This window comes from Arachis hypogaea, chromosome 11 (assembly GCF_003086295.3).
Source record: "Arachis hypogaea cultivar Tifrunner chromosome 11, arahy.Tifrunner.gnm2.J5K5, whole genome shotgun sequence".
In the NCBI taxonomy this organism is placed as follows: domain Eukaryota; kingdom Viridiplantae; phylum Streptophyta; class Magnoliopsida; order Fabales; family Fabaceae; genus Arachis; species Arachis hypogaea.
Window position 1 is genome coordinate 109964390 of NC_092046.1, and position 14473 is coordinate 109978862.

The window sequence follows — 14473 nt, forward strand, 5'->3', positions numbered from 1 at the left end:
CAACATGCAGGATGCGAGTTGACGACGCTACGCCACGTGCATACCACCCAAGCAGCACGCAGGCCGTGTGTTAGTGGCGCTCTGCCATGTGTCCACCATGTAGCAACACGCAAGCTGCGTGTTAGTGTCGATGCGCCACTTGTCTAGCACATTACCTGTGTGTTGGGTCTGCACCTCTGCAACATCCACTTGCCTATATACACTAAAAATGTCAATTTTAAAAAAAATACACATCTTTATTCCATATTTAAATTCTTTAGCCCATAAAAATATTATTTTTTATTGTTCATAATAATTTTTAATTTTAATAAATTAAAAATTAATTTATTATAAATTAAAATTTTATTTAAAAATTTATTATTAACCAATAAATTATTATATATATAAAATTAAATTTAAACTTCTAATATTTTTTTAAATGGATTATAAATTAATCATTAAACTAATTTAACTTGATTTATGGCACAATAGTTTATTAAACAAGTTATAGGTGTGTGATACCGGACCCTTGACTGTTGTTTGATAGTATCAATACCCACAAGGTTGATAATACAGAGAGATTGAGTGATTAATTAATAACTTGGTTTCTTTTAAGGAACTTTAGATATTTTACTCTAACATGTAACTTAATTACTCTCTACGATAAAATATATATTAGGTTGTTTTAGATGAGAGTAAATTATTAAAATAGTACTTAAAAAAATTTATATAAATGATAATTTTTTTTAAAATATTAATAATAAATAAAATTTTAAAATATGATAAAAAGAATTAAATATTAAATATATATTTTAAATACTAATTTTAGAAATTAAATTTTATAATTATTATTAGAAAAATAATTTTTTTTATTTTTAAAATTTGGTAATTTTTTGTCAAATAATTTTTTTTTAATTTTTTATTATAAAATGACTACATTGTTTGAAATAAAAAAAATCTAGAAATCAAATTTTGTTCTAATTTTTTTGTATATATTATAAATATTTATTTAAATATAATCACAAAAATTTAGATAAATTGAATAAATTGTTTATTAAATATAAAATTTTTTTTGTTACTTACCAAAAATATAATATTTATTAGTTCTTTTTATTCTATTCTTAAATCATCAAGAATTATTTTGTTGATAATATCTTTTAATGATCTTTTTATAAGCGACGAAATCTTTCGTATACTAGATGATAGCTAGTTAATCCTTTACAAATTTGATTCACATGCATTAATTTTTAAGTATAATACGTATACTAAAAGTATATTTTAATAATATTATAAAAAATATTTTATTAAATTCATTAAAAAATAATTATTTTAAATTAATTACATGAAAATTTTAAAATAATTTATGAACGATATAAATTAAAATTACTAATTTTTAAAATTTATTGTTATACTTTTAAAATATGTTTTTAGAATATAAAATAGTTATATTTTAAAAAATATATTTTTATTAAATACCGATAAAAAACCAATAATTCTTGTAAAAGATAAAAAATTAATTAATATTAATTTACATACAAAATAAATATAAATTAATTAATATTTTTCTAAAGTTAATAAATTATTGATACGTTTAAAAAGTTATAAAGAGGGTGGCACATAAACCAAGAATACACGTAAGAAGAAATGGTGTGGGGCAGACGTTAGCTACTTAGCTGTGTCGGACAAGCCGTATGGTTAACGTCCTCTTCCGTATACGGTCGCACTCAATTTATTTGGTTTTACAAACACTCTTTCCACTTTCCACTTCCACCGATACCCTCCAATTTCTTTTTTGGACTACTATCATCCTTTCATATCAAACCCAGCCACCGCTCAGCCTTGGTAATCTTTATACTGTTTGATTAAATTTATTTTATTTTGAACATAATTAATATTTTTGAAAACTATTTTTAATATATTATCGGAGTTTCATTTTAATATATTATAGGTATAAAAGTTTTACATAATTATTAATTGTATCTATATTTTTAATAATTATTTATATGATTAATATAAAAATAACTATTTTAAATAATGTGACATTACATAATTAAATATAAATATAAGGCCATAAATTCTTTACTCCCACATTTTTGTAGGAGTATGATTAACCTTCATAAAAATAATTATAAAATATATCTCTTTTTTTTTTAAAAAATTTACTAATTAGATTTTAAAAAATCGGATATATTTTGTAATTATTTTTATGAAGGTTAATCATACTCCTATAAAAATGTGGGAGTAAAGAATCCATGGCCTAAATATAAAATTTTTTAATATCATAATATATTAAAATTAAATTTATATTACTGATATAAAATTTTGAATTTATCATATGATTATGAGAATCTTTTATAATAGGAACAATTTGGACACCCTTTCCGTTTCCTGTTACAGTACTACCGAATTATCCTTATTCTCATTTTTCACTAAAAATGCCAATTTCCGAATTGAATTGAAGAGGCAGATCAGGCGGTGTATGTGACTTTGGGAAATTCTTCTTTTCTCTCAGGATATTTTTTTTTTCCATTTCAATATATTTATTTATTTATTTTTAAATCTAACTGTTTAGAACTTTTATTAATATTATAAAAAAATTGGAAGAAGCGGTAGCATGTGTGCATGGCTGGTGAGTGGCGAAGGGAAAGGTGATGCGTCCTTGAGAAGGGGCAAGCTTAGCGGTTCACACGTCCTTGCTGGAATCGTTTCTATTTATTAGTGGGTCGTTTCTATGTCGTTTCTCATCTAATCCATATCCCTATCTACTCTTTTTGTTCCCTTTCTTTTTTCTTTTTCTTTTTATATTTAAAAAAAAAATTCTATTTACAGTTCATATTACCATCAACTACTTAATTATTTTCAGTTCTATAGTTTATGTGTAACCCTAACTACTAAAGTTTACGTTTCCGGCTGCGCGACTCTGATAGCTCGGACATTACGACGACACTTATAATATTTAATACTAAAATATGAGCATGTTTAAAACTTTAAACTGCAAAACCGCTCCCAAAAATATTTTCATCCGATAACATACATCTATAGATACCATGCAACTTACAAAACTCATAAAGAGTACATCCATATATATATATATATATATATATATATAATATTACAAGCATTACCCAATACAATTCCTAACCCTCTTACAGAATATATCAAGATAAAGGCGAGGGTACAATAAATAATCTAAAGTAATATAGAGCATCACAACAGCAACTAAATAAACTCTTCGAGACTTCAGCGCCCATATCCTGAAAGGGGAAAAAATGTAGGGGGTGAGAACATCATCCTCGAAAGGGTTTTCAGTAGAGGGTTTTTGGGAATTACTGTAATAGGATACGTGAAGATAAACCGTACCAGTGATTAATAACCGTCTTATACCTCTTTTCAAAAACAACGGTTTACAATAAATAGAAGTCTGAAATCTTTTCTGAAAGAGGAACAATTAAATTCTCAAAAACTCAAAAGCCTTTCAAAACGGTTTATCTATGCTGAACCAAAATAGCCTTTTATATCTTTCCAAACCGGAAACACACAAAACTGAAACCAACCATCGGTCCATCTCATTTCAACCACGGCCCTAGGCCCAAACAAATCCAACCAACAATCAATCACCACAATCCAACAGAGTCCCAGTTGCAAACACAAATAGGAAGTTCAAGCACAAACAAACAGTTACAGCAAGTAGAACAATTAGCAGTTAATCACATAGGCAAACCAAGTACAATATGCACACCCATACAATGTCACATAGATGCATATGATGCATGCCTGTCCCTAGTGGCTGATGATATCATCTGTCGGTTATATAGCCAACCCGACACGTCCTGGTAGCTAACCATGGACAGAAACACCCATCGCGGAGCAAGTAGGTTTGAGCTACAACCCCATTGCTACTACCCGCTTGACCCAGAGCCAGTGGAATAACCACTACTGCGGTTACTACCCAGGCGGGTGTTTAAAAGCTCAACCTAGAGCGAGTGGAATCACCACTACTACCGCTACTACCCAGGCGTCACAGTCTCTAACCTGGAACAAGTGGGACGAACCACAACCCTTGCTACTACCCAGGTATCTCAAGTACATATTCATTCAGTCCCAGCCATGGATCAACATCCATCTCAGCCATCCGGCTTAAATTCATAATTCATAGTCAGCCATACGGACCATAACTCATTCGGCAATCAGCCATAAATCAATATCATACACAGCCATTCCGGCTCACGGTTCAATCCAGAACCAGCCAATATTCATAATCATACACAGCCATTCCGGCCCATAACAAAACAACACTTCCACCATCCAACGTCATCAAATTCATAAAACCGGCATTTAAGCCATAAATCACTTTTTCTCAAATCGCTTCACTTTGAAATCAAGTTTCAACTCTTTTCAGCATTGGCTTTAGAAATCTCGTTTCTCAAATCATCTCAGGCTCATAAGCCAAATTTACTCAAAGTGAGTTCCCTTTTTAAAACAAAGCCACTCTCGGCATTCTCTTTCCAAAACTTCCAAAACCAAGGCAAGTTAAGGATTTATTTCAAAGTATTCAAAATCACCCGTCCAACAATGGGATTTTATAATAAAAGCTTTTCGGCAGAGTCCCAAGTCTTTAGAGAAGGTCAACCTATATCAATTCCTTAAAATTCATTGAAACTCTTAAAATCATGGATTCTCGGTTCAAGTAAATAAAACTGAATTTATTATGAAACCGACCATACAAAATCACAAGTTCCAACCCGGTCCAAAAATCAACTCATTTGAAAAGGAACCGGTTCATTTGAATCAAACCACTTTCAGGTTTCTTTCTGGAACCCATTTTTATAACTCTTCCAAAATGCCTCAAACTTAATTAATCAATCAAAAGTCTAGATTCCTTTGAAATCACTAAAAGCTCCTTTTTATATTGAAATCAATATTAGAGCATCATTCTTTCTTTCAATGATTCAAACGGTAAAAATAGTTCATTTTTAAATAAGTCAAACTCAAGGCATAAAGTTCACTAAATAAATTAAGCTTGAAAATATAAATATTCTCTTAATAAATCAAATAATACAACTTCTCAAATCCAATTCTTTTTAAATAACTTTTCAAACAAGACTAGAATTTTGTAGAAATTTCGGCAGCACCTCCCCTAAAACTTGGACTTTTGCCACCCGGTTCGGGTCCCAACTAAACAGTTTCTCATTCCTTTTCAACAGCTCAAAACCAGAAATCAATTCAAAGCAAGCTAAATCCAACAGTCGCCTCAGTGGCATATCTCAACAAAACCATTTCAAAGTCAACTCAATATCAACCGATTTAACTCATTTCCAAAGCTTTAAAGAAACAGTTCAGTAACAAATCATTTGTCCAAGATCAAATCAATTAAAGTAAACCAGGCTGAATTCAAAAGTGCATTCAACTTTTCACATCATCAAATAATTGACTCAAATCAAATCAATCTTCAACGGATTAAACTCAGATTTCAAATTTTTAAAGAATCACTTCAAAACATTACATTTCACAAAGCCGCACAACAATTCAGCCAAACAAACATCCATAATCATTCGAGTCAATCAAATAATACATAAGGCAGATACAATCATTAAATACACCATATCTCACATCAGTATCCATATGTAATAATTTCAATACATAAAGTATAATTTTGGAAAGCGCCCCTACCTCAAAACGCAAGGTTCCATAATCCAAACGCCTCACAGAGTCCTTTCCGCCTCAACCCGAACTGACGGCAATCAAAACCTCAGCTCCCAGCCACTTTCGCAATAACCACAGCAACACTAATTGCAATATATAGTAATCAGGACTCGACCTCACGTTACCAAAACTCATATTCATTAACCAAACACAACCGAATACTAACGCGAGGCTTTTTCGAAACATAAGATACTTACTGTAATACAAAAATGAAACAGTAACGGCCTCTGAACCGGTTTGGCGGTAGCCCCGATAGCCACCTCCAGCGGCTGCGGCGACCCAACTCCGGCGACGGTGACTGAAACCAACATGCCGCGATAATAAGACTCCCATAATCTCACAAGAAACGAAAACCAAGTTTGAAACCCTTACCGGCATACTTTTCCGGCGACGACAGCAAGGTCTCAAGTGGCAGAAGCTCAGCCCGGAGCTCCGGCGGCCATGGCGGCAGATTCTGACGGCACGGCAGCAAGGGTGGCGGAATAACCTACTACCATCGCGCATCACCCTCTCTGCAAGCTCCCTCGTGCGCGTTCTTCTCCCATTCGTGCCTCCAACGGCACCGACGAAGGCAGCTTCTGTGGCGACGGCAAGGAGGTTCGGGGACGGCAAGGAGGTTCGGCGACGGCAAGGAGCTCCGGCGGTAGTGGACTGCAGAGAGGTCAACGGCGGCGAGGCAAGGCGCGGTGGTGACGCAGCTGGATGCGCGACTTCTCTCCCTTCCTCCACGCCTCTGGCAGCGGCGGCCAAGATCCCAGCGATGGCTTCGTTCGTCGCCCCTTCTCTCTAGGTCGCCCATTCTCCTCTGTTCGCGCGGCAACAGGGGCAAGGCACGACGGCGAGGCGACGGCTCCGGTGGCTCAGCACCGTTCGACAACGACGCTAGCTCCCTCCTCCTCTCCTCCGCCGCGACTCAGTCTCTCTTTCCCTCTCTGCTTCGTTCTTTTCTTTGGTTCAAGAAGGGAGGCTGTGTGTGTGTTTTCCCCCCTCATTGCAGCGTTGCTGTTGCTGAGTGTTGGGGAGGGTTTTTTTTTTTTGGCAGCTGTAGGGTTAGAGAGAGTGGTAACCGGGTTAGGGTTTAGGTAAATTAGGTCTAGGGGTAATTTCGTAATTTCACATAAATTGAGGATAATATAATAATTGAAACCCAAATTAAATCCAACACTAATTGTATGTATAAAATACTATTTGTTCATCATTTTCACAAATTATTTTCAATAAAATGCCCAAATCTAAAAATTAGAAATAATATACTTAATTTCTTCATTTTCTAAAATAGCAGTATTAATATTTAAAATATTAATTACTTAGTCCAAATTATATAAAATTCTTATTATTTTATAACTATCAACTGTATAATTTAAATATAGAAAATAATCCAATAATGATAAAATTGGATAATAATCATAACTTATCTCAAGTTCAATAAATCAAAACTTGCCTTAATTATCCTTAATAAAATAATCTCTGAAATTAAGGCTATAAATAACTATATGATTTGAGACTTGATCATAATAAGACTTTTCAAAAGTTCTGGGTCTTACATTCTACCTACCTTATAAAAATTTTTGCCCTCGAAAATTGATACAAAATGAAAAAAATTACATAACAGTTCACCCTTGAACACATTTAAGGAAGAAGCAAAAATATCTCAAAATATAATCATATATATACGATTTTAAAAATACTTTGATCGTAATATGCATAAGGGTGCAATGGTAGGAGTGTGATTGCAAAGCAAACGTTACAAGGTAGGCTCAATGCAAAAGATAACATGGGTCAATCATGTGATAGTAGGGCAAAGTATCAAAGACTATAAAACAGGATGGGGTTAAAATGACGTGCTTAACATCTGCACACTAATCTCATATCAACCTCAAAACTTCAACTTTCCAACTCCATCAAGCACTTTACAACCCCCCATATTCGATCATAAGCCTGACAACCGCAAATACGTTCGCAACAAACAAAACACCCACAACTTGTAATGTTGCACACCTACCGTTTCAACTTCCGTATGCACATATCACGTCTTAAAGAACTAACGCATCGCGTTACTACGTCTACAGATCACACGTGATATCAAAATAATTCTCGAGTCTACTCAGAAGGATACAAGATTTAGAAAGGAGAGTCAAATGTCAAGGATACTACTCATAGATTTGAGGGAATGTATCCAATTTCCAGATAAACAAAGATGCTCAAGCAATGAAGTTTGCTAGAAATAAATCAATTGACAACTTCAAAGATAACCCTTGGATCAAAGAAATTCAATAGGAAGAAAACCAGCGCATCAGTTTGAAACAAACTCAAGCCGAGTCGAAGAAGTATAAGGTTATAGAAGAGAATATTTCAAACCTAAGACAGAACTCACAGAACTCAAGAGCACGATTAAAAGTACTTCCGAATACATTGTTCATAAAGGAACCGAAACTTGCGGAAAAATCACTTCGCAGTCTAAAAGAAAAGTTATGTAACAACATCCTTCAAGAGAGTAACAAAAGCATAAATGTGGCTTTACTTCAATACAATTTCATGTTGAAGTAGATCATGTAGAGTTTTAAAAACAAAATGCACACAAGTTTGGCTAAGAGCTAAAATATTTCTTCAAATATTTTAGAAGGATAGTTAGGTGCACAACCTAACCAAAAGCAGTTCATAAAAACTCGGAAGTAATCAAATGCTTGTTCAAAATTCTCAAAATTTCATATTCAAACAAGCGTGTATAACATTTATAGCAAGTACGAAAGAGGAAGTTAAACTCTTTTTAGAAAAGAAACTCCGAAGTAAAAATTTGCTTACAATTTGGTAAAGGAAATAAGTAGTGCGTTACAAACGAACCGATTTCCACTAAACAAGGAAGCTTTCCAAAACCTCGTTTAAAATAGCGCATGCCACTTTAAAACAACTTTGTCAAAGTTGAACGATGGTTTCCATTACAATCAAGCAGTTGAAAAATAAATTTAGTTTAGAACTGCCTTAAAGAGAATTCAAAACTTCTTTAAAAAGTTCAAAACAAGACTCCAAAAGTGTTCTTGAAATCACCATCTCAGAAGGATATTCAAGGAGTTTAAGATGTACTAAAAAGGAATCAAGCCATGCAAGAAAGGATCTTAAACCAAGATAGTTCGAACAAGATCCACTAGGCATGAAACATCAAACAAGCTTTTAATTGATTCAAAAGAATACAAAAGTCATAGGAAAAGACAACTCAATCATTAGTAATTTTTCAAGGATAAATCTTTGACAAAAACTCTTGTAAGGATAGTGAGAGGATAAACGATGCACTATTTTTTAAATAAATCAAACTGACTCATAAGAATGAGATTCACCAGAGAAAGGAAAGTTGAGATTGATTGTAGTGCTCCCAAAAGGTAGATGTATAATTAAAAACAAAATCACGTATGACATTCATAGAGATGAAAAGCTTAAAAGAGACTTTAGTCCGCTCATAAGAAGAAAGTCATGAGTCCAACATTTTTTAAAAGAATCACAATAGCATCAACAATGTAGTATGCTAAACCGAACTCAAGTTAAAAATAATTTAGGTAAAGTTTATCAACAAAAATCAACTGGAATAAAAGTGAAGAATCCCCTTTCTTTCCAGAATTTTGAAAAATACCCCAAATACATAAGCAATTGAAGATGTGCATTGGAACTATAGTGAAATTACTAGAAAGTCAAATTGTAATTTTAAAGTAAATGCAGTTCCATAAACCAGAAAAAGTACAGGTGAGGCATTAGAAATAAATAGTTGTTAAACTGTATAAGAAATCTTCAAAGTTCCACATATAGATAAGTGTATATCTAGTCAACAGCAATTTTTATAAAAATCTCAAAATTAGCTATAATCACTATCAAATAAGAGGAAAACTGAATCAACAAGTTCTCTAAGAATGAACTCGGAACCCGGAGTTAAAAGTCACAACACATTAATACAAGTTCAAGGCTATATCAAAGAATACTTGAATCAAGAAGAACTCAAACAGAGGAAGATAGATGCAACAAGGATCTTAAACCAGCATATGCACTTAAGGTCAAACAAGAATGCATATGGATAGAGGAATAGAGTTGAAAAATCAAACTACTTTTCAAAAAGGACTAGCAAACAAGAACTTCAAGTTAGGATATAAAAGAACAGGTCGACTCGAACAAAATTCAAGACACACAACTGAATAGCCTCGAGAAATAGTTTCCAACCTTTCCAAAACTCGCGATTCGCTTTACTCAAAACTCGGATTTCATCTATGATAACTCGTCAGTGCTTTCATATACATAATTCACTAGTATTAAGCCGGCCAAACTTAATACCAAAAATTATGCAATGCGAGACTAACAGCGTTAATCGATAGACCGTCATGTGCATAAAGCTCTAATTCTCGTCATTCGACAAGACCTAATACATGACAAACACTTAGAGTATGCAACTAAAGCATAGTCGGTCCATTCCTCAGGCTCTACAGGAAGGACTGCTCTGATACCATAATGTAACACCCTAACTACCAAAGCTCACGCTTCCGGCTGCACGACTCTGATAGCTCGGACATTACGACGACACTTATAATATTTAATACTAAAATATGAGCCTATTTAAAACTTTAAACCGCGAAATCGCTCCCAAAAATACTTTCATCCGATAACATACATCCATAGATACCATGCAACTTACAAAACTCATAAAGAGTACATCCATATATATATACACATATATATAAATAATATTACAAGCATTACCCAATACAATTCCTAACCCTCTTACAGAATATATCAAGATAAAGGCGAGGGTACAATAAATAATCTAAAGCAATACAGAGCATCACAACAGCAACTAAATAAACTCTTCGAGACTTCAGCGCCCATATCCTGAAAGGGGAAAAAATGTAGGGGGGGTGAGAACAGCATCTTCGAAAGGGTTCTCAGTAGAGGGTTTTTGGGAATTACTGTAATAGGATACGTGAAGATAAACCGTACCAGTGATTAATAACCATCTTATACCTCTTTTCAAAAACAACGGTTTACAATAAATAGAAGTCTGAAATCTTTTCTGAAAGAGGAACAATTAAATTCTCAAAAACTCAAAAGCCTTTCAAAATGGTTTATCTATGCTGAACCAAAATATCCCTTTATATCTTTCCAAACCGGAAACACACAAAACCGAAACCAACCATCGGTCCATCTCATTTCAACCACGGCCCTAGGCCCAAACAAATCCAACCAACAATCAATCACCACAATCCAACAGAGTCCCAGTTGCAAACACAAATAGGAAGTTCAAGCACAAACAAACAGTTACAGCAAGTAGAACAATTAGCAGTTAATCACATAAGCAAACCAAGTACAATATGCACACCCAAACAATGTCACATAGATGCATATGATGCATGCCTGTCCCTAGTGGCTGATGATATCATCTGTCGGTTATATAGCCAACCCGACACGTCCTGGTAGCTAACCATGGACAGAAACACCCATCGCGGAGCAAGTAGGTTTGAACTACAACCCCATTGCTACTACCCGCTTGACCCAGAGCCAGTGGAATAACCACTACTGCGGCTACTACCCAGGCGGGTGTTTAAAAGCTCAACCTGGAACGAGTGGAATCACCACTACTACCGCTACTACCCAGGCGTCACAGTCTCTAACCTGGAGCAAGTGGGACGAACAACAACCCTTGCTACTACCCAGGTATCTCAAGTACATATTCATTCAGTCCCAGCCATGGATCAACATCCATCTCAGCCATCCGGCTTAAATTCATAATTCATAGTCAGCCATACGGCCCATAACTCATTTGGCAATCAGCCATAAATCAATATCATACACAGCCATTCCGGCTCACGGTTCAATCCAGAACAAGCCAATATTCATAATCATACACAGCCATTCCGGCCCATAACAAAACAACACTTCCACCATCCAACGTCATCAAATTCATAAAACTGGCATTTAAGCCATAAATCACTTTTTCTCAAATCGCTTCACTTTGAAATCAAGTTTCAACTCTTTTTAGCCTTGGCTTTAGAAATCTCGTTTCTCAAATCATCTCAGGCTCATAAGCCAAATTTACTCAAAGTGAGTTCCCTTTTTAAAACAAAGCCACTCTCGGCATTCTCTTTCCAAAGCTTCCAAAACCATGGCAAGTTAAGGATTTATTTCAATGTATTCAAAATCACCCGTCCAACAATGGGATTTTATAATAAAAGCTTCTCGGCAGAGTCCCAAGTCTTTAGGGAAGGTCAACCTATATCAATTCCTTAAAATTCATTGAAACTCTTAAAATCATGGATTCTCGGTTCAAGTAAATAAAACTGAATTTATTATGAAACCGACCATACAAAATCACAAGTTCCAACCCGGTCCAAAAATCAACTCATTTGAAAAGGAACCGGTTCATTTGAATCAAACCACTTTCAGGTTTCTTTTTGGAACCCATTTTTATAACTCTTCCAAAATGCCTCAAACGTAATTACTCAATCAAAAGTCTAGATTCCTTTGAAATCCCTAAAAGCTCCTTTTTATATTGAAATCAATATTAGAGCATCATTCTTTCTTTCAATGATTCAAACGGTAAAAATAGTTCATTTCTAAATAACTCAAACTCAAGGCATAAAGTTCACTAAATAAATTAAGCTTGAAAATATAAATATTCTCTTAATAAATCAAATAATACAACTTCTCAAATCCAATCCTTTTCAAATAACTTTTCAAACAAGACTAGGATTTTGTAGAAATTTCGGCAGCACCTCCCCTAAAACTTGGACTTTTGCCACCCGGTTCGGGTCCCAACTAAACCGTTTCTCATTCCTTTTCAACAGCTCAAAGCCAGAAATCAATTCAAAGCAAGCTAAATCCAACAGTCACCTCAGTGGCATATCTCAACAAAACCATTTCAAAGTCAACTCAATATCAACCGATTTAACTCATTTCCGAAGCTTTAATGAAACGGTTCAGTAACAAATCATTTGTCCAAGATCAAGTCAATTAAAGTAAACCAGGCTGAATTCAAAAGTGCATTCGACTTTTCACATCATCAAATAATTGACTCAAATCAAATCAATCCTCAACGGATTAAACTCATATTTCAAATTTTTAAAGAATCACTTCAAAACATTACATTTCACAAAGCCGCACAACAATTCAGCCAAACAAACATCCATAATCATTCGAGTCAATCAAATAATACATAAGGCAGATACAATCACTAAATACACCATATCTCACTTCAGTATCCATATGTAATAATTCCAATACATAAGGTATAGTTTTGGAAAGCGCCCCTACCTCAAAATGCAAGGTTCCATAATCCAAACGCCTCACAGAGTCCTTTCTGCCTCAACCCAAACTGACGGCAATCAAAACCTCAGCTCCCAGCCACTTTCGCAATAACCACAGCAACACTAATCGCAACATATAGTAATCAGGACTCGACCTCACGTTACCAAAACTCATATTCATTAACCAAACGCAACCGAATACTAACGCGAGGCTTTTTTGAAACTTAAGATACTTACTGTAATACGAAAACAAAATAGTAACGGCCTCTGAACCGGTTTGGCGGTAGCCCCGGTAGCCACCTCCAGCGGCTGCGGTGACCCAACTCCGGCGACGGTGACTGAAACCAACATGCCGCGACAATAAGACTCCCATAATCTCACAAGAAACGAAAACCAAGTTTGAAACCCTTACCGGCATACTTTTCCGGCGACGGCAGCAAGGTCTCAAGTGGCAGAAGCTCAGCCCGAAGCTCCGGCGGCCATGGCGGGAGATTCTAACGGCACGACAGCAAGGGCGGCGGAATAACCTACTACCATCGCGCATCACCCTCTCTGCAAGCTCCCTCGTGCGCGTTCTTCTCCCATTCGTGCCTCCAACGGCACCGACGAAGGCAGCTTCTGTGGCGACGGCAAGGAGGTTCGGCGATGGCAAGGAGCTCCGGCGACAGTGGACTGCAGAGAGGTCAACGGCGGCGAGGCAAGGCGCGGTGGTGACGCAGCTGGATGCGCGACTGCTCTCCCTTCCTCCACGCCTCTGGCAGCGGCGGCCAAGATCCCAACGATGGCTTCGTTCGTCGCCCATTCTCTCTAGGTCCCCCATTCTCCTCTGTTCGCGCGGCAACAGCAGCAAGGCACGACGGCGAGGTGACGGCTCCGGTGGCTCAGCACCGTTCGACAGCGACACTAGCTCCCTCCTCCTCTCCTCTGCCGCGACTCAGTCTCCCTTTCCCTCTCTGCTTCGTTCTTTTCTTTGGTTCAAGAAGGGAGGCTGTGTGTGTGTTTTCCCCCCTCATTGCAGCGTTGCTGCTGCTGAGTGTTGGGGAGGGTTTTTTTTTTTGGCGGCTGTAGGGTTAGAGAGAGTGGTAACCGGGTTAGGGTTTAGGAAATTAGGTCTAGGGGTAATTTCGTAATTTCACATAAATTGAGGATAATATAATAATTGAAACCCAAATTAAATCCAACACTAATTGTATGTAGAAAATACTATTTGTTCATCATTTTCACAAATTATTTTCAATAAAATGCCCAAATCTAAAAATTAGAAATAATATACTTAATTTCTTCAGTTTCCAAAATAGCAGTATTAATATTTAAAATATTAATTACTTAGTCCAAATCATATAAAATTCTTATTATTTCATAACTATCAACTGCATAATTTAAATATAGAAAATAATCCAATAATTATAAAATTGGATAATAATCATAACTTATATCAAGTTCAATAAATCAAAACTTGCCTTAATTATCCTTAATAAAATAATCTCTGAAATTAAGGCTATAAATAACTATATGAT

At 35.4% G+C, this 14473-nt stretch overlaps 1 protein-coding gene across 1 annotated transcript; it reads right to left on the reverse strand.

The window, feature by feature from the left end:
* Positions 1-10314: 10314 nt before the first annotated feature.
* On the reverse strand, positions 10315-14046 carry LOC112722355 (uncharacterized). Its single transcript, XM_072207080.1, has 4 exons — positions 13369-14046; positions 13194-13294; positions 12964-13079; positions 10315-10545 (listed from the first exon to the last, which is right to left on the reverse strand). The coding sequence occupies exons 1-3, from the start codon at positions 13774-13776 to the stop codon at positions 13043-13045; spliced, it is 546 nt and encodes a 181-aa protein (XP_072063181.1). The 5' UTR covers positions 13777-14046; the 3' UTR covers positions 10315-10545; positions 12964-13042.
* Between the last annotated feature and the right edge of the window lie 427 nt (positions 14047-14473).